The sequence below is a fragment of the Pogona vitticeps genome, chromosome 2 (genome assembly GCF_051106095.1).
Source record: "Pogona vitticeps strain Pit_001003342236 chromosome 2, PviZW2.1, whole genome shotgun sequence".
NCBI lineage: Eukaryota > Metazoa > Chordata > Lepidosauria > Squamata > Agamidae > Pogona > Pogona vitticeps.
This window is the reverse complement of record NC_135784.1, coordinates 232166092-232187294: the sequence shown is the minus strand read 5'-3', so window position 1 is coordinate 232187294 and position 21203 is coordinate 232166092. Positions and strand designations below refer to the sequence as shown.

The 21203-nt window shown below is 39.7% G+C and overlaps 1 protein-coding gene across 12 annotated transcripts in view; it reads left to right on the top strand.

Annotated features, from left to right (window-relative positions):
• DOCK8 (dedicator of cytokinesis 8) overlaps positions 1-21203 on the top strand; it is a 128294-nt gene that overhangs the window by 42143 nt on the left and 64948 nt on the right. For all 12 annotated transcript variants that reach the window (XR_013541504.1, XM_072992174.2, XM_020805658.3 and 9 more), the window contains 11 exons: positions 854-934; positions 4218-4377; positions 4698-4837; positions 7162-7255; positions 9516-9678; positions 12374-12491; positions 13803-13873; positions 15443-15581; positions 17216-17317; positions 18910-19005; positions 20656-20890. Coding sequence is in view for 11 of the 12 variants with exons in the window: in XM_072992174.2 (XP_072848275.2) it covers positions 854-934; positions 4218-4377; positions 4698-4837; positions 7162-7255; positions 9516-9678; positions 12374-12491; positions 13803-13873; positions 15443-15581; positions 17216-17317; positions 18910-19005; positions 20656-20890 (1399 nt within the window). In the remaining variant the exon portion in view is untranslated. The remainder of the gene's footprint in view (positions 1-853; positions 935-4217; positions 4378-4697; positions 4838-7161; positions 7256-9515; positions 9679-12373; positions 12492-13802; positions 13874-15442; positions 15582-17215; positions 17318-18909; positions 19006-20655; positions 20891-21203) is intronic.

Genomic DNA, 21203 nt, shown 5'->3' with positions numbered 1-21203 from the left:
GCGAACAATCAAAACCACAGATAATAACAAACATTAAAGGGGAAAAAAATCCAGAATTTTTAAAGTGTGCTACCAGAACTGATCACTAGAGGGTGGCAGAGACCATGCTGCGAATTCTTATATGACAATAATCCATATTATGGAATGATCTCTGGCACCCTCTAGTGGCCAGTTCTGGTAATGCATGTGAATTTTTTTTTTTTTACTTTTTTCTTTTAAAATTTTTAATAGTGAAACAGCAGATATTGATCCCACCAATATGGGGGTCCTACTGTACATAGACATGATGATACTGCCTATGGGACTTACACTGCCTTCTCTAAGCTAGAAAGTGCTGAATTTGGATGACAGTGGCAAAACTTTAGAAAAACACAAGAAAATCATTCAAAGGCATAGAAGGACAGAAGAAATTCACCAATACCTTATTTTACAAGCCCACCATCTGCCATTTTAATGTTCTTCCTTAAACTCCCAATTTCAGTATAAAATCCTTTTTTTTTCTTCATTTAAGGGTTTTACCCAATGCATATTTCTAGCGTTTGGCATCAGATAAGTATATCAGTTTGAAATGTGTAGCTCAAACATGTTCAGTTGAAGGTTTTGTCATATACAACTTATTTCTTCTGTCTTACTCTGGGGGGAAAAACTGCAGTGGTAACCTGTCAAAGCTTGTCTTCTCTCTTTTTCCCCTTTCCTCTTCTTTTTTAAATCTCATGTGCTGAATTGAAAAACGTAGTTATATTATATTGCAGAGGTTACTGTGCTACATAGAAGTTGAAACAAAGCAAATTATTAAATATGTTATTATCTGTCACTTAGATTTCTTTTTATTTATTTTCTTTTGGGATGACAGATTGAAAAAGTCCTCCAGCAGGGAGAAATTGGAGATTGTTCAGAACCTTACATGGTTCTAAAAGAAAGTGATGGTGGTAAGGTAGGTATGACATAATAAGATTTTATAACTGAGAGTACATATAGTGGTAAGTATTCCTATTTCAGCCTAAACTCATACCATAGGGCTGTTGTGAGTAAAACATAATCTGACTTGTGAGCACATCCCATTGAATTCAGTAGGAATTCTTTGGAATCAATACAGTGGTGCCTCACATTACGACGTTAATTCGTTCCAGCGAAATCGCTGTAGAACGAAAACGTCATAATGCAAAAATAAAAAGCCCATTGAAGCGCATTGAAACCCTTCAATGCATTCCCATGGGCTGGAAACTCACCGTCCAGCAAAGATCCTCCATAGGGTGGCCATTTTCGGTGGCTGTCTTGCGAGGAATCCGTCCCAGAAAACAGCAGGGAGCCATTTTATTTACCCAGCGGCCATTTTGAAACCGTCGATCAGCTGGAGGAAAATCGTTGTTTTACGAAGAATCGGTTCCCGAAGCAGGGAACCGATCATCGCAAAGTGAAAAAAACCCATTCAGACCATCATTTTGCGATCACAATTGTGATCGCAAAAAGATTGTCATAATGCGGGGCAATCGTAAAGTGAGGCACCACTGTATAGGTAAGCAAAGTTATGAGAAGAAAAAAATGGAAATTAAAGGGCCTCTATAAATAAGGAGTAGTGTTTGCCAGCTCACATTGAGGCTTTGCTATAATGCAAAAGTTCAAGAACTGTTTTAGACAGAGTAAAATTCCAAATCAGAACAATGGAAAGAAGTCTGGGTTCTCCTTTCTGAAACTCTTCAATGCTTTTGGGATGGCTTAATTAAGAACAAAGGTAGAGCAGTGGAGTGTTCCCATGCAACAGGGTTCCAAGCTTCCAGGCTGGGTTTTATCATGGTAGTGCAGCCCTTTCCGCAAGCCTATCTAAACCCCCTACATCTAGAGTTACCTTCTCTGGAACATCAATGTACCTTTCTGCCAAATGTCGGGTTCCGTGCCTTTTTGTGTATAGAAACTTTTTTGTTATCAGTGATCTCAGACTAGACAACAATCTGTGTTCTTGTATTTCAAAAAGTAGGAGGGTGAGAATTTCTATTCACCTCATTCGAGATCTCAGTGAGAAAAATAAGTTGGGTAGCTGAGAAAGCCCACGGGCAAATCACAGAACAGATAGATAGTTTGCTTGATACTGAGGTCATTTGGCACTTCAGGGAGCTCCATGTTTAAATGGGAGCAGAGAGTTAAATTATTACTACTACTGTATTTCAAACTGATTTTAAAGAGCTTTTAATTTTAGCATTAACAGAAAACTTTAACAAGTTGGTGCTTTAACAATTAATTGCTATATTTTAGTATAAGCCTTGGTGGAATATCATTCACTTCTTCAGACAAATGGTTTAGAATACAGAGATTACACAGTAAAACATTCATGCTGGATGAGTGCCACAACAGTTTTTCCTTTTCTTTCGAGTTTCTTGCTAAAATGCTTGCATAGACTAACACAGCTACAACTCTGAAAAGTACAACTATAATTTTACTGTATTTTAATGATGTAAATGGGCCTATTCTATTTTCATATTTGTCATTTTGATGCATTTTCATCTGCATTGTTTTAAATTATCCTTTGGCTGCCTTGAGTCGCCTCTTTGAGAGAGGGAGTGGTCCCTACCATCTTGAAAGAGGTGGTAATTCAGCCACTCATAAAAAAGCCTAACCTGAACCCAAGGCTAGTGGTTAACTACCGACCAGTAGCGAACCTCCCTTATTTGGGCAGAGTGTTGCAGCGGGTTGTAGCCGGGCAACTTCAGGCGCTGCCGGATGAAACAGATTTTCTGTATCCATTTCAATCGGGTTTCAGGCCAAGTTTTGGTATGGAGACTGCCTTGGTCGCCCTGTATGATGACCTTTGCAGGGAGAGAGACAGAGGGAGTGTGACCCTGTTGATACTCCTGGACCTCTCAGCGGCTTTCGACACCATCGACCATGGTGTTCTTCTGGATAGGCTGGCTGGGTTGGGAGTTGGGGGCACTGCTTTACGGCGGTTCCGCTCCTTCCTGGCTGACCGTGTCCAGAGGGTGGTGCTGGGGGACAGTTGCTCTGCCCCATGGCGTTTATATCATGGGGTTCCTCAGGGCTCAATACTGTCCCCTATGCTGTTTAACATCTACATGAAACCACTGGGAGAGATCATCAGGAGGTTTGGGCTGAGAAGTCAGCAATATGCTGACGATACTCAGCTCTACCTCTCGTTTTCCACCAATCCAGGTGAGGCAGTTTCTGTGCTGAACTCGTGTCTGGACCTGATAATGGACTGGATGAGGGTTAATAAATTGAAACTCAATCCAGACAAGACGGAAGTGCTCTTAGTGGGTGCTTCGCCGGACAGGCTGGAGGGCTATTTCCCTGCCCTGAATGGGGTTGCACTGCCCCTTAAGGGATAGGGACCGCAGCCTGGGGGTGCTCCTGGATCCCAGTCTAACACTTGAAGCCCAGGTGGACTTGGTGGCCAGAGGCACCTTCCTTCATCTGCAGAAATTATACCAGCTGCGGCCCTACCTGGACGAATAGAGTCTCATGACAGTTACACACACACTGGTAATCTTGCATAGATTGCTGCAATGCGCTCTATGTGGGGCTGCCTTTGAAGATGGTCCGGCGACTGCAACTGGTCCAGAATTGAGCTGGACCAGTTGGTGGTCATGCGGCTGGTAAGTGGTGGGGTTGCTAAGGACATATCAAGCTAATTCTGATTAAATTACATTGGTTACCAGTTGCTGCCCGGGCTCAATTAAAAGTGCTTGTTTTGACATATAAAGCCCTAAACGGCTTGGGCCCTGGATACCTGAAGGACCGCCTCCTTCCATATGAGCCTAACCTGCAGTTAAGATCTAGCCAGCGGGCCCTTTTGAAAGAGCCAACCCTCAAGGAAGTAAGAGATATGGCTTGCAGACAAAGGGCCTTTTCGGCAGCTGCTCCCAGACTATGGAATGCCCTCCCGACTGAGATTCGTCTGGCGCCGACACTGATGACATTTCGGCGCCAGGTCAAAACCTTCCTGTTCCAAAAGGCTTTTAATTGAAATACTATCAACTGTGGGTCCTGATGGCAAGTTTCAGAGTATATATTTTAATTGTATTTTAATTGTTTTATCTTTTTTACTGTATTTTAATTGTTGTAAGTCGCCCAGAAACCTTTGGATAGTGTGGGCGGCATATAAGATATAAACAAACAAACAAACAAATAAATAAATAAATTCCATCTACTTTAAGCACTTGTTATATCTTATACTCTAGCTAATATTTTTTATGTTTACTTTTTAGACCAAAGAAAAAGTTGAAAAATTAATAGCACAAGCAGAGTCCTTTTGTCAACGTTTGGGAAAGTACCGCATGCCTTTTGCTTGGGTTCCTATAAGTTTAGCAAATTTTTTTAATATTTCAACACTTGAAAGAGATATAGCAGAAGTAGATGTTTTAAATGGTAAGTTTAAGTACAGAAGTATCTCTGTACAGGTATGCATTAGTTTAATATACGTAATATGACATTTTAATGACAAAGTGTTTGAGGACTTGGCTTTTCTTCAGCATTCAAAATTATAACGTATAATAATTTGTATCCTTTCCTAATTTTGATCTGTACCGCTTTCGGATTTAGGGGGTTAAATGCTGAGATAATGGAAAATGTAAACAATATATAAGCCTATCAAACATTTTGGTCTTGAAATTTTATAACCTAGCTATAGTCATATTTCATGTTTTGTTGAAACAAAATAAGATGCATGTGAAATTTCACTCCTTAAGGAAAAGGATCCACTGGTGACAGAAAAATGATGGCAGTACAAGGCAGGAGATTATCTGAAAGAAGCCTAGGTGTAGAGGATTTTTCTGGCACAGTGACCTTTAAAACCACCACTCTGACTCTCAACACATTTTTTAAGCAGGTAAAGTATGTTATCCTAGACTTGTTTTCACAGGATTTAGCTTTTATCTTAGCAACACACAAATTCTTTTTTCCTTTCAGCTTGCTTTGCATTAGGTCTCTTTCAGATCATGTATTTGCACTGCCTTGTTCCCCGCCCCCTCTTCTGTTGTTTGGTGAGGGGCTTAACATTACTTACATCCTAGCCATTGTCTGCAGGGCTGGAGGTGGGATACTGATAATATGCAAACCAGTAAACTTTAGTCCACGGCTTTGTGCCTACCTGGAGTGCTGCCCTACTTTTGTTCATCCCACATCAACATCAGTGAACTTTATACGTCAAACGGTAATCAAAAATTGAAGCTTTTGAAACTAAAAGCTTTCAACTGAGATGGCTCCCACTGGGGATCTGCAGTGCAAATGGAAAGTCCTATACTGTAGTGCTGAATTCTACCCTAAGACAAAGCAATGTAAAAACAACAACAACAACAACAAAAACCCCAAGGGCTTTAGGGGAACCAAGAGGCTCCTGGAATAAATTTTTTTAAGGTGGAACAAAGTGGGATGAGAGGATTGGATGTTGTGGGAATTTCTGTTATTATCAGTTCTTGACAGAGAAAGAAACACAAATATGCCATCTGGAAGAGCCCTGAGAGGCACAAAATAGCACCAAGATATATTAAAGTGGAGGAGTACCTTTGCTAGCATAATTTTGACATTTGTACATCACAAATTAAAAACCACAAGTGAAAATTCCTAAATAGTAGCATCATTGTCTAATAAATACTGAAAACAATGTTTTAGCAACTTAAACAGAGTACAGAGTTTTATTGCATGTACTTCAGGCAGAGTTAGAGAATGCTGGGAGAAATCCTGTTTTGTTATGCACATGAGAGGCAAATAGTGTAACTTATAGTGCCTTCTTGCTCGCAATTAAAAAGTCCTTTCTGACATTCTTGAGCAAGCATGAAGCCAGTGGGCATAACATGCCCACTGGGTGAAAGTTCCCAGAGGTGACTTGTAAATTGCCACCTTGAAGTGAGGGAATATTATGCCATTTGACTTCCACATTCATGGCAGCAATAAGATTTCTATCATTGTTTAGTGGTTGATAATATTATAACACCATTGAACTTGCTTTTGCAATTTCCATAGTTTTTATAGTGAACATTTTTTGCCTTAATTGTATTTCATGTACTTTTTGTTGTTGTGTCTTATTGTTTGTGGAGTATTATGTTTTTGTCAGTGAGCACAAGGCATAACCTCAGGGTAAAACTTCAGGCTGCCTTAAAAGTTTAGTAACCTTCTTAAAATTAATTTCTTTTTTTTCTTATAAGTAAGTACACTAGCATCCTGTCCCCGCCATAAATAGTATGGGGGGCTTAATTTTCTCCCTGGTTAAATTCAGCTCCTCCATCGCGGATCTAAAGAAAGAAGAAGAGCTTAAATGGCACCAGTAAAGTTCCCTTCACACATTTTATTAGTTTTCTGTGTGTGGTGGCAGGGAGGGATTTAGTTCTGAAAAAATAGCTGTGAGGAAAGTTTTAACCTCTATATGTTTGTGGCAGACTTGATCTGGGTAAAGCCCTGTTATACCACCTTGTAAGTTTTTTTTTTAAAACTATGCCCACCTGTGCCACTTTCACCCTCGGGATCAGGTGACCAGTAGTATCAATTTATATCCCTTTTCACCCCATACCTCTCCAAAAATACATTGATTCTTTTGCTGGCATATAGCCTTTCCCCTTCAAAAAGACATGCTCCAAATATAAATTCCATACGTCTTTAAAATCATTAGACTTTACAATTCCTCTTCTTATTTGCATTTCACATGTTAACTTATCATTAATTGCTAAGCTCCACATTTCTTTATACCAGTCTTCAATATTAATTTGTTTGTCGGTTTTCCAATTTTTTTGCAAATATTCATCTTGCTACCTTAACCATTATAACAATTAACACTTTCAGTTCTTTTTAAAGGTGATCTTTCTTAATTATGTTCAGGAGGGCAATATACTACCTTGTAAGTTAAAAGGAAATTAGCTTTAACCTGCATACTATCCATTTGTAGTTACCCCTGTGTTGCACTGATTATTGCAGTGCGTGACAGATGTTTTTGAATGGGGCAGCCATGTTAGATGGCTGCAGCAAAAGCAGACTGTAGTACCTTAAAACTTCCACAAGAGCTCATGCTCATGTGCCACAGACCTCTTTATTATGATAAGCTTTAATAAGGAACATGAATGCCTGCAGGGCACAAATCGCCACATTTATTTCGTATGTCTTCTTTGTAGCATTAGTTGCAAAAAAGAGAGTAAGTATTACAAAGTTGTCTGGCTTTTACAGGAAGGAGATAGGCTTAGTGACGAAGACTTATTGAAGTTCCTAGCGGATTTCAAGAGATCATCTTCCTTGCAGAGAAGAGTGAAACCTATACCAGGTATTTATAATACATAAAATAGGTCCAGGCAAGCTTGTCCGTGTCCAGCCAGAGTTCAGATGTTACATAGCTGCTACTTCTAGTTTGTTAACTGATATTAAGGATAAATCCCTTGGTTAAAATATGATGGGGAACTTTGGCTGTAATGCAAGCCTGAAACGAAGTGCCACAGATGATGCCCAACGGGTGCACGTGATAGGGGAGAGCTTGGCAACAATATTTCTTCCTGGCTTCACAGGCTGTAGCGCTTCAGGGTCTGTATCATGTACTGACCCTGAAACTTCAGTGCAAGAAGTCCCCCCTGTTTGCCAAATATCCATGCTGGAACATTTCCTTGGGAAATTGGTCCCCAAAGTCTCTTAGGGGCTTCTCTTTGCACTCCTGCATCTAGACTAAGACCATCTGCCTGACCCCAGGACATCTTACTCCCTCCCAGCAGTCATTTGATGTGGTCAGCATTCAACCTCCTTCTGCTCCTCTCTGTCTTTTGCCCCAGGAATTGAGTGGGTGGGGCATAATCCCGTTCAGACATAATCTCTTATATGAGGATCAATGTATGCCGGATGATCTACAAAGGACTATGTGACAAACTTCTACTCTCAAGGCTGGGACACACTCGCTGTACGATGAGGCTATACGTTGTTGGCCTACAGCTGAGCAGACCTGGGCCATCTAAACACATACAGGATAATAACAGTAATCACAAGCAGCCCACTTTTGGAAGAAAGGGCACAACTTTAATGGTTACGGCAGCAGTTTATCTGGCCCAGCATTGGGAAAGGAACCAGAATATCAAGAAACCTGATGCTGCCACCACCTGTCAGCAGTTTTCTGAGGGTCACCATCGGGAGTGACAGTCCTTTGGAGACCATGTGTGTGTGTGCCACTCTTTGGCTTCCTGCCACCAGGCCTTTGGCCCCTGAGCTACGCCAGACCAAAAACCCCAGCTTCTCTTAAGGGGATTCCTTATACCTGGAAATGACATGTTCCCGCCTGCTGCTCCATCACTGCCTGGATCCACCCCACTGCCCCAAGCCTGTAAGAGCTCAGCACTGCTCAAATCCCACCAAACAATTGCAGCTGCAGCCAATCAGCCATGACCTCCTGAACATCCTTTATTCGCTCATCCTGTCCCCAGTCTGATAGATACGCTCCGTCCTTGTGGGAGAGGGCTGCCGACTTGTAGGAGGTGCCAGTATGCTAGCTGCTGTGCCAGGATGACACTCCATGACCAATCACCCTGGTCAGCTTCTGCCTAGAAATGTCCACCTTGTGAGGGGCCCTCAGCACCTTGCCATATAAGCCTCTCCAGAAGGTCGGACCTCAACTCCCAGATTGTGGGGTAGCCAGTATTTATAATATCCGAGTCCACTTTGATGGAATAAGTCAAGGTGAGTCCTTCCAAGGCTGGCGCATCGTTCTCCCCTAGTTGTAAGAGCAGCTCATCTGGTGGGCCCTTGCAGATAAGCTAGTGCCACAAAAAAGAGGGAGGGACATTAGCTGGCTCCAACACCTGTCTATGCAACCAATCCACTGGATGCTCACCTGCCCCATCAAATCTGAGTTTTTGCCTCCACCTGCTGGCAGTTGCACCACTGTTACCACTGCCTGGTTGTCACACCAGAAGTTAACTTGTTTGTTACCAAATTCCTTCTGCCAAAGGGTAAATGCCACTACACTGGGAAAGATCTTGTGAAACGTTAGATCCTTAAAAAGACTAGTCTCCACCTGTTCCTGAGGCCATTTCTGTGCACACCCCCATCCTGCGAAATACATCTTGAAACTCATGCTTCCCACTGCATCCAAGTGAATCTGGCCTCCACCTCCCACGGCTGCTTTCAAACTGCTGTTCTCTTAAAGTCTGTCAGGAAGGCTAGCTATGCCAGTAGGTCCTTCTTCATAACTTTTATGATACTGATATGATGGTGTGGCTTCATCACCCCTTACATGGCCCTAGCTAGTCTGGCACAGGAAACTCAGTCTGGAGCTACCACCCTACATGCAAATTAAGGGGGCTGAACATTGCCTGGAGTTCTTTCAGCATTACTTTTTCCAGCAAGCCTATTTTTTTCCAGCAAGCCTACTATGAGCTCCCTGAGAGTCACCGACCTCTCTGGGAAAACTCTGCTCCAGCCACAACTAGGTGACCCAATAAGTCACCCCATTTCTGAACTACAGCCACTGAACATGTTGGCTTTGGGAATCTCAGAACTGTATATGTATATAATGTAACATTCTGCCTTTTTTTCTTCTTCTAAAGGATTACTTAAATTGGAGATCTCCCCTGCCCCAGAAGGCCTCAGTTGTTGCCTCAGCCCAGAGTTATTACAGGTGAAACCCTTCCCTGAGAACCGCAGTCGTCCTCATAAAGAAATTCTGGAATTTCCAGTACGAGAAGTCTATGTCCCTCACACTGTGTATAGGTAAGAGAAAACAACAGTCAATCTCCCTTGCTGGATTAGAACAACAAGTGTAAGAAAAGTGTGATAGATCTTGCATGGCTGTGGTTATCAAGTGCCCTGATAATTTATGGACAGGATTATTACATATACACTTTAATTTGGGATGGCCAGATGGCTACATAACTTGGGATCCAGATGTTCATTTTACTTTTTTCTCCCATACCTTTTCAATGGTAGCCCCTTGAATGTGGAATATTCTTCTGGGCAAGACATAGTGGGCACTTACATATGTTTTAATTTTGCAATTGCTAGCACGCTGTTGGTGATTCACAGGCACAGAAGTTACATTATTTAATTTACTGTGGTGAATCGACATCAATGAGGCAACAGTCACTTGAGAAGACACACAACTATTTGAACAACAGGCATGCACCTAGTAATGTGACTGGTACCTGGTTAATGGCAATTAATTAATCATGCAATTTAATCTATACACATATAAAATCACAATGAGGATTCTGGCCAGTTTTCCTTTACCTTTCAAAAGCTGAAGTAAAGTTTCCTGTTGTTGTTTTCCATTGAGTTGTGCAACTGTGGCCCTCCAATAGTTTTGGGACTATTCCAGTAACTCTTGCCATTGGCTATGCTGGTTGGGATTGATATGAACTGCATATGAACAACAGCTGGAGAGCCATAGTTTTTTACATCTCTGTTTATGCATGGTGGTTTTTTCTGTCACTGTGGTAATTTTATTGATTATTTATCCTGATAGGAACCTACCATTAAATACAGTACTCTCTTTGGAGTTTTTCTTTTTAGGACGCTGTCCATCCACCCAGGAGCAGCTCATGAGATCAGCAGGGGTGGCACTTCCCCCATGGTCTGTGAAGGGAGCTGCTTCACTCATTATTTCAGGGTGAGGTGCCACCCCTGCTGATCCCATGAACTGCCCCCAAACTCATCCATATCAACTAGGTGTTCTCATCACTAGGTGTTTCACAATTACATAACATAATAAGGGAATTCTTAATGATTGAATAAAGGTATCACCTATTCCTACATTTGTATTGTTCCTACAACCATGTAGCCGCCTCCTGATTTTTCCTGAATAATAAGGGAAGAACACAATAGTGGTGTAAAACTTTATCTAGTTGAAATAACAAAGATTCTTGTGCTGCTGCAAACCAATGCAACTATCTGCTGGAAACTGATTTACTTTAGTTACGAAACTTCATCAGGATAGTTAATCTGAATAAAAGTGTTCAGTACTGTTGCACTGATCTGTCAAAGGGAACCTGCATGTTCATGCAGTCTAGAGTAATACAGATCAAAATGTGCATGAGATTCTGCATCACAATGCTTATCTTGTTGCTGGCAATTTAGCTGCATGTAATTTTTGAAATTGTCAATGCTGTATATTGTATATACACAATGCCTGTTGTGCTACCGGCATTTTCTTTTTGTCTTGCATTTGTGCTTGTACTTCCATACAAAATTCTCTTTGTTTTAAATAAAACCCAACATGTTCTATCAAATTCAACTTACCATAACAAAAAGTAAATATAAAACTACCCTCCCCCAAACTGTTAGTTTACTGTGGCACTTTTGGCTGATTCACCCTTAATGACATAACGTGAAAGTCATGAGGATGATGTGTGATGGTGATTGCATCACAGCTGGTCAGAAAACTGACTGTATTGTGAAACGTTTCCCATGATCAAGTACAGGTCTAGCATACATCCCGACTTAAGTCTGCCACAAAATGAAATAAATCTTAACCTATCAGTTATATAATTTTAGATCATTAAAGTATGAGCTTGCTTTTATTTGTGTTTGAATCAAACTTCTGAAGAAAATAAGTACAGTGGTGCCTCAACTTAGAAACTTAATTGGTTCCGGAACTCCGGTCGTAACTCGAAATGGTTGTAAGTCGAAGCACCATTTCCTATAGGAATGCATTGAAATGCAATTAATCCATTCCAGCTGAAGAGGGGAAAAAAGAAAAGCAAAGCAAACAAACCATGTAAGAACCTTCGGAAATGCAAAAAAAGCAAAGCAGAAAGCAAACAAACCATGCAAGACCCTTCGGAAATGGGAAAAAAACCAGAAAGCAAACAAACCCTGCAAGATCCATTAGGAATGGGGGAAAAACACTAAAAAACAAACAAACTCTGCAAGACCCATCACAACATAGAAACATAATCCCACCACCCAGGCCAAAGTTTTACATTTGTTTTATTTATATCAGAGTGAAACTCAGCTGCCAATTCTACCAGCTATTTACAGCAAATAGTAGTTTTGACAGTTTGGGAGACTGCAGCAATGCTTTAAGAGGAGGATTGGTACTCCACGGCTGCTGAAATTCAGTGGATATGAATTGCCACAAAAAAACCAGCAGAATAGTTTTTAAAGAAGCCTCAGAAACACTCTGGGTACAGGCTGTGTAATTCCTACCCCTAGTTGATGATGATAGCTGAAGTCAGAAGGAACTGATTCTCTACACTGGAGAAAGAATGAAAAGTTTATTATAGATTTGGTTTTCCTTACAGTAGAAGGAGTCCTTGCACAGTTGTAGTCTTCTGAAGAAAAGTAAGCTATTCAGCTAGCTAATGACAGAGAAGAGATTATAATCTAACTATGGTATAGAGGTTAATATTTGAAAACTAATACAATCTTTATGTTTTGTGTGGGTTTTATTTTATTGCCTCCACCCCAGGAATCTTCTTTATGTGTATCCACAACGGTTGAATTTTGCAAACCGTCTGGCTTCAGGACGAAACATTACTATTAAGATTCAGTTTATGTGCGGAGAAGACCCTGGCAGTGCAATGCCGGTAAGGTAGCCTCTTATACATGAGGCACGTATTAATCTGTACAGAAACACATGCAGGTCAATTCTCAATTTCCCATTCCCTGTTTAACACTTCCTTCCAAATATTTTTGGCTTGTGTCAGGATATGCCAGAATGTGTTTTGGGTCCCATTTCAGGAAATTCTTCGATCCCACACAGTCTCTGGAGTTCTGGCCCAGATGTTAGCCAAGATAGAATTAGTGACATGCCATCTCCTGCAGTGGTTTGAGTGACAGACTAGGACTCGGGAGGCCTGGGTTTGGATCCTTGCTCACCCACAGAAACTCATTGCAGAGTGGAATTGGTAAAATCCCTCCTTAAATATCTCACTTACGCTGAAAGCCCTGTTAGGATCACTGTAAGTTGGTTCCAACTTAACAGCATATCACATATCATACTTTAAAAAAAAAAAACAATTTTAAGGTCAGGATGAGACTGAACTATTGAAAAACATCACACTGATTGGGGGAGAGACAAAATAGGCTTGAATACAGCCTAAGACAATGAAGCAAGGTCAGGGAGCAAAAATTAGCTGTGGTTTTCTATTTCGTTCAGCTAACACATCACAAACATAACTGAAAACCTTGTTTGTTTCAAGTTCAAATGGCTAAGGCAGTTTAATGTCTTTGAGATCAACTGCTATGTAAATGTTCAATATTCTGTTGCATTCTGTATATGCACATAAATATGTAGAGATTAAAGGACCTTTGTGCTGTAAATTTATAAAAACATGGGGCATGTTCCTAAGTGCATCATTGGACAATTGTAATGTCTCATACACGGAACTCCCTATAAAAGTAGTTTAGAAGTTTCAGTTACGGTAGTTCAGTATATGGAATACTCAGAAAATGATGGGTTCAATAATACACATTTTTAAATACAGTATTCTGAAAATCATTTAGGTCCTTTGCATGTTGACTGAGAACATTTTGGATTCTGGCAGCAACATAGTACCAGGTGTAGATCTGAACTAAATTGAACTTTGTTTTAGAAGAGTACAGTATTATGTTCAAAACACAATAACTCTTCTAAAGCAAAGTTCAATCTTTGGGTTTCATAAATTGTATATCATATTCTTTGTTCTATTGCAGGGAAATTAAAGACTGATGCATGTGTCCTCACGGTGCTCCAGCTGGAAATAAATTAGATATTCTCAGTGTTCAAATGAATGCATAATATTAACATACACTGGCATAGCTTCATAAATTCAACCTTTGCATCAGTGTCACTGCCTCTTTACATGACATATTTTTAGGTAAATCATTTTTACATTATGTTATGTTTCATTGTATAGGTCATCTTTGGAAAATCTAGTGGTCCAGAATTTGTTCAAGAGATTTACACACCTGTGACATATCATAACAAGTAAGATTAATGTTACCATTATTTGAGCATATTTGTCTGGCATAAAATGTTAAAAACTGGCTTTAAGCAGGAAAAATAGAGCTGGGTCACTTCATGGACAGTAGCAGCATCAGTGATTAAGATGGTTGTGTTTGTTATACTAAAATAGGTGATAGGAGGATGGATGTACTTAGTTATTAGATACAAAGCTAGGCTTCATGAATCACTGTTTGCCAGTGAGAGGACAGCTGTAAGAAGAATCTTCGGGACAACATTCATAGTATGGGAACATTCTCTCTGTTCATAGACTGTAGGAAGCTGCTTTGTGCTGATCCAGATACAGAGGTCTCTCCTGGAGCTGGCTGGAGATGTGAGGGGCTGCACCTAGGACCTTCTGCATCCAAAGCAAGGACTTTCACATGCAGCACTTGCATTTAGTTTTGTTTGGCAGGAGTTTGTGTGGCTGTGGACAGCTGAATGGTTCTCAAAGTACTCTATAGTGGGATACAGCATGTGCACGAATGGAAATGAGCTGTGTTGTGATGCTCATTATTGTACTGAAATACACCCATAATTACTGTCTGGAGGTTTAGCATTTTTTTCAGGGAAGCCTGAGGCTATACAGTATTTCACAAAAGAAGATTGCAACTTAATGTAGAATTTGAAAAATTACCTAATCCTATTGTGATGGAACAGAGTGTGCGAGGATGCCTTAATCATCTTAGAACTTGCTTTTCACCTGGACCAACTCAAGACTGTCAAGATTTTGTTTTAAATACAGTAGGACCCCCATATCTGTGTGATCTGTATCTTCTGATCCATTTATTTATGGTCTGAAAATATTAAAACCATATTTTGATCATTTATGTCCTTGTGATGGTAGTGAAGCAGCAACAGTGGGGCATGTCCTCTTATACGGTCATTTCTATTGAGATCTCTGCAAGGATCTTCTCTCCCCTATTAATGTCATAATAGAGCCGGATGGTGCATTGATGGTGACCACTCTCTTCCAGTGTCTCTGATATTAGTTGATTTTACCTACATAATATCTTTTTATCTTCCTGGTCATTGACCATAATAAATATTGTTTTAAATTGAAAAAAATCTTAGAAATATATATCTTAAAAAATATATATAATTTTTAATTTAAAACAATATTTATTATGGTCAATGACCAGGAAGATAAAAAGATATTATGTAGGTAAAATCAACTAATATCAGAGACACTGGATGAGAGTGGTCACCATCAATGCACCATCTGGCTCTCTCTATATATGAAATTACCAGAACTGGCCATTAGGGGGAGGCAGAGACCATGCTATGTAAATACTAGAGAAATATATTCCTATGATGTCATTACCAGAACTGGCCCCTTGAGGGAGCAAGAGACCATGCCATGTCGATTTGCTAAAATCTGTGTTTTTCAGCATCTGTGAGGGAGGGGCTTGGAACTGATCTTCCGTGGATATGGGGGTCCTAATTTATTTGCAGCTGTTCTGTTTTGTATTTTGAAGGGATTAATGTTGGTTTTACTCTCAGAGATATCCAAATCAAATGTTTCTTTGTTTAATTTAAAAAATGGAACCACAGATCTCCAGACTTCTATGAAGAAGTGAAAATTAAGCTCCCTGCAAAACTGACAAAAAAACACCATTTGCTCTTCACGTTTTACCACATCAGTTGTCAACCAAAACAAGGAGGATGTGTAGAAACTCTCTTGGGATATTCAGTAAGTTATATATATCAGTTAAATTCCTGGGGAAATAAAGGGCAACATTTTTTCCACTTATCTGTCAAATATATTCCATTAAGTAAAAACTTGTAATAGATTGTGCCTACTAAACACAAAAATTTTCTGCCTTCTTATATGCAGATGGGATATTTTAAAAGAACGTGGGTAAAATACAGTTTGTCATATTATGGGGCATGTGAGACTTTTATGCTAAGTATGATGGAAGCTTGCAGTGTACATGCAATGCACACAAACATTTCTGGAATACACAGCTGTATGTGGAACTCTTTTTGTTGACATGATGCTCTTATCTCTGACAGACAGATGATACCAGGAATATACAGTATTGTGTGTAATGCAATGTGCATGTAGTATGTGATAGACATATACAGCATGGTAAAAAAATGACAAATATGTACAATAAGATACCTGATACACACAGGATGTGTCATAGGCATACTTAATTTCACAGACATGCAACAACCTTTCAGAACCAAGATAAACACAAAAAGTGTTCCTTTAGATGTGTGGTAGATGTATTCAACACACATTGTGAAAAACACTATGACTAGAATCCTTCTGTTTAGCATTGTAAGTAGTACTGGAGTAGGCTCATTGAATCTGTGGGAATTTGGTGAGTAAACTTTGCTTGTATGTTCCATTGATTGAAATTGGGCATCTCTACACTAAAGCGAGATGCAACTAGAGTAGGCCGACTTGAACCAGTGGAAGTGATGGAGGAGTTGGCGCATCACATCCTCACTGATTCAGTGGGCCTCCTGTATTGCTACTTACCATGCCAAGCAACAGGATTTAAACCATTGTGTGGTACATGGTGTGATATTCTTGTTTGTACAACATATGTGGTAATTGTCCATAATGACTGTGTAGTTCATATACATACCATTTATTTTATATGTCTCACATTGTGTCTGCTGCTTATAATTGCATGGCAGATGTGTCAGATGTGTTGTTTGTGTGTACTTGTTAACATGTATCATATGTCAGTTTTGTTCTATCTTGCATGTTTGTCATAGAAATATGCTTTGTGTGTACAGTATATATGTGGACTGTCTATGTCTCAGTTATGTATAAGAATATTGTGCATTACCTGTTGGGTGTGTCTTCCATTTGTGTGCAGAAAGCCCTACATCTGTGTTGCATGTATAAGACCATCTGTGGCAGTACTGTCTGTTGCAGTTATCTGTTGTGTATGTAATGTAGTGTTTGGGTTGTCTAGGGCACCTGTCAAGTACATGAAAGATAGGCCTGACCTGCTTCTCCACAAGGGCATGTTAGACATATGCATTGAGATTCTCACTTAGGGTAGGAACAGATCTTACCTGCAACATTTATACTTCTGAAGTGACAAGAAGAGTCATCTACTGTACATATATCGGGTTTAACTTTCAGAAATGTTATGACCCTTTTAAAGTTTAGAATTAATAATTCTTACAGGCAGCAAGAGTTTAATAGCTATTCAAAAGTAGCTATTAAAACAAATAAAACTGTAAAAGTCTTTATGATATGGGGAGGAACACATTCTCTATTTTTCCCCTTTGGAATATAATTAAATGAGATCAATATAGAGCATCAAGTGTGGCTCTGACTTTCCCATTCATCTGTTTCAGTGGCTGCCGATTTTGTTAAATGATCGTCTTCAAACAGGCCATTATTGCCTTCCTGTTGCCTTGGATAAACTGCCTGCCAACTATTCAATACACTCTGCGGAGGTAATGGACAAATCCTGTAAAAGAAACAGTTGATCTAGGAAATACGGTTAACTCTCTTCCCCATGTATTTGCCTTTCTTAAACAAGAGGATCATATGCAGTTAAATGTGGAATGAACACATTTGTGCATTTACATCTGATACTTTCTAATGTGGTAGCTGTCTTAGTCTGTTTCAGCATGTATAGGAAACGTCAAACAGAAGAGTTGGAAAATCTTATAGACTAGTGATTTATTTCAGTGTGAAGTAAATCTGCTAATCTTTAAGGCACAAACTGTTTTTTATTTTTTTTATTTTTGTAAGATAAAACACTGAGCTAGTTTCAGGATAACTTCCTTAACCTTCTGTCCATTTATGAGAGGGCAAGGGAATTGTCTTATTTGGCTGCCTAAATATAAACATTAGCAAATTCTCTATCACAAGGAATGGCAACATCAGGCCCTAAGCGATCTGTGACCCCCAGGGACTCAAATGTGGCCCTAGAATCCCCCTGCCTCCCAAATTTGGATTTTAAAAATTGGTGGGGGGAAGGGCCAAAAAAATCCCTTGGTGGCTGCTAGGTGGCATGGGAGACATTTCTGCTATACTGTTATTGTTAACAATCTGCTTACTGACCATGTATGTACTGGACCATTATAACAGTTACATACCCCTTTAACATTCGTGCCTCTATCTGATAGAATCTCAGACTTCAGAATTTGGTGGAATGTTTAGAATTCTTTGCTGGAAAGCTTCAGTGCCTGCCTGGAATTATAGTGGAGAATTCTAAGTATCTTACAATAGTGCACATCCTAGTATTCTGTAGGATGGAGCCATAGCCATTAAAGTGGTGGATTGTCATAATTATGTGGTACAGATACACTCAAACACTTCCCTAGCTGAAGCTTCTGTCAGTTTCCCATTATGAGCTTCAGTATACTCTGACTCAGGTTAATTAATCACATGCTGTAGGCATATTGCTGACTATGGAACTCTGCTGAGGAAAGCTATGTTGGCCACCTCACGAATGTCCTGCCAGCATGCAAAAACCTTCCTGTTCGGGGAGGCCTTTGGCAAAGAACTGACAGGACGAGGCTTTAAGGATGGGTTGCAATTTGCTATTGCAAATTGTAATTATTTTAATTGATGGGTTTTAAAGTATTTTTAATTCCATTCTGTTTTATTATGACAATATAAATATGTCATGTTTTAATATTTATAATGGTTTATTTATTAAACTTGGTTTTAAAAACAGTAACTGTATATTGTAAGTTGCTTTGGGTTCCATTTTCTGGGATGAAGGTGGGATAGAAATCAATCAATCACTCAGTCAGTCAGTCAAAGCAGGTGATAGAAAGTAGCATGCTTTAATCCATCTTTCCCCACCTACTACGTCCAGCAACCACTACCTAACTCAACAAGGTGAATGATGAGCAATAGGGACCAAGTGAGTGAAATCTCCTGTAACTGCATGAGTAGGTGAGAGGTGGCTTGGGCTAAAATATTCCAAATCAAGTACATATACTGTATATTGAAATATATGAAAATTGCAAACTCTATTGGTGAGGAGGAGTGTATGCAGTTGCATTAAGAAGTTGTTTTTTCTTTAATACAGAAAGTTCCTGCACAGTCCCCTCCAATTAAATGGGTTGAAGGACACAAAGGGGTGTTTAATGTTGAAGTGCAAGGTGTATCATCAGTTCACACAGAGGTAAAGGTATAAGTTTTAATTGGAAACTGGCATCCTAAAACCATGCATGGGAAGAATTATGTTTCTCTTTCCTGTTCACCACGCAACTGTAGTGGCTTACTTCCAAAATGTCAGAATTAGAAAAACTGAGGCTACCTAAAATTTTGATTAGAACTCCCACCAGCTTTCTCTTCAGACAAGGAACCTTCTTCATAGTGTGCATTGATTATGTAAGTAATTCTGTGATCCTTGTTTTGGAGTACTTAAGCCTCAATTGCAGTGCAGACTCGGAGGCTGCATTTTGACACAGACTGGTGTGCAGTCCTGCTGAGCTTTGAAATTGTCTGGAAAGTCCCTTAGGTACAAATAGTTAATTTAATTCCCAGTTGAAAGCCAAACTGTCTCTAGTCTTTACAAATACCTGTGGTAGGAGATTCCTGAACTCCTAATGAACCTGGCATCTTATTACTAAATGTTTGGCGAAGATGTAGCATGCCTTTCCCATAGATGTACAAACCAGTGGGGTATATGAGCTCCATTTTAATTGACTTTAGTGAAAAATTCACCAAAATGTTGGTGAGTGCCTCAAGAATTCTAAATGGAGTTTATATTGAAGAAGAAGCCAAAACAGAACTTGCTGATATGGTTGAAGGTGGAGAAAAGGTGCTTTTTAAAACCTATCTGCCCTTGGGCCATTTTTGTGCTGAAAATTGTCCCTCCCATCTCTAGCAATTTCATCTCTCCTGAGGTAAATTTAGATCCCTGTTCCTTTCATTTATATCAGAACTGCAAAGTAGGTTTGCAATTCAAATGAGAAAACAAAAACTGTTTCAAGAGAATAGGAGAAAAGTGATGGACTGCAAATGTTTTCTTGATTTTCTAGATGACATTTGGTATTTCAACCTAAAACTAATGTTTTTGATGGTTAATTATTCCTGACTAATTACACTCATGCATTTTGCAAGTTTCTTGAGTTTGTGAGTAGGATCACAGTGTGATATTTACATTGTTAATGAGAAGTAACTAGAATCTGCTGTAAATAAATAAATAACAATTTGGAATGACTACATTAAAGCTTGCCTTTTAAAATGCCAAACCTTTAAAAAAAATAATTACTTGAGATTTAATGGCTGAAATCCTGTTCCATAAACTATGCTGTGTAAGACCGGATGACGTCATTAGCCCTGGAAATTTTTTGGAAGTAAAATATTTCCAGTCCCTCTCCTGCCTCCGAGAGATCCTTAGGTTCCCATGGAATCCCTTTCGTAATTGGGAAGCTTTTGGAATCCACAGTCTTTCATGTCCAAAAATTGCTGTGGGTAAACTCATCCCAGTAGCAGTGAGTTCGGAGGTTCAAGAGTCTTGATCCTCCGCTCCCAGTACCACAGCTCCCAATGGGTTCTCCATGACAAAAGAGATTCCATAGGAGTCTTGCGACTTTCAGGGAAAGGGGGAACTGGAAATGTTTTATTTCTGAAAATTGCTGTGGCTGATGACATCACCAGCCTTATGTGGTGTAAGTTATGTGGCTGGCTTTCAACCAGTGGAACTTAAGAAAATTAAGAAACCTTTTTTTTATTATTTCCTGCTTGGAGCAATGTTCAGTAGCAAAAACTCGGGATATGCAATAGATACCTTTTAAAGTGGTGCATCTTTGGCTTGTTTTTATAGGACAACCATCTGGAGAAATTCTTTACCCTGTGCCATGCCTTGGAGAGCCAAGTTGCCTTCCCCATTCGAGTGTTGAATGAGAAGATCACAGAAGCCACCCTTGAACATGAGTTGAAACTCAGCATTATCTGCTTGAATTCTTCCCGCCTTGAGCCCTTAGTATTGTTTTTACACTTAGTGTTGGATAAACTCTTCCAGCTGTTTATCCAGCCCATGGTTATAGCTGGACAGACAGGTACTTGTTATTATAAAATTGCACCAAACAGAGCTGTTAGTGACAAACTCATTAAGCTACCCAAGGGATAATGAGCTAATTGCAGCTGACTTCTTAAAAAAAGAAAATAAGTAATTTATAATGTCAGCAAGATTTAAATAGAAGCAAGAGATTTAACTTCCTCATGGAAACTACTGTAGAACTCAAAACTTTAGACGGCTTGTCCTAGAATAACTATTTACCTAACTGTGGATGCTACACTAAACACTGTGGCCTATACCCAAGTGATATCATTGGAGGATGTGGTGGCGTCCCAGCTCCTGAGCTTCTTGGA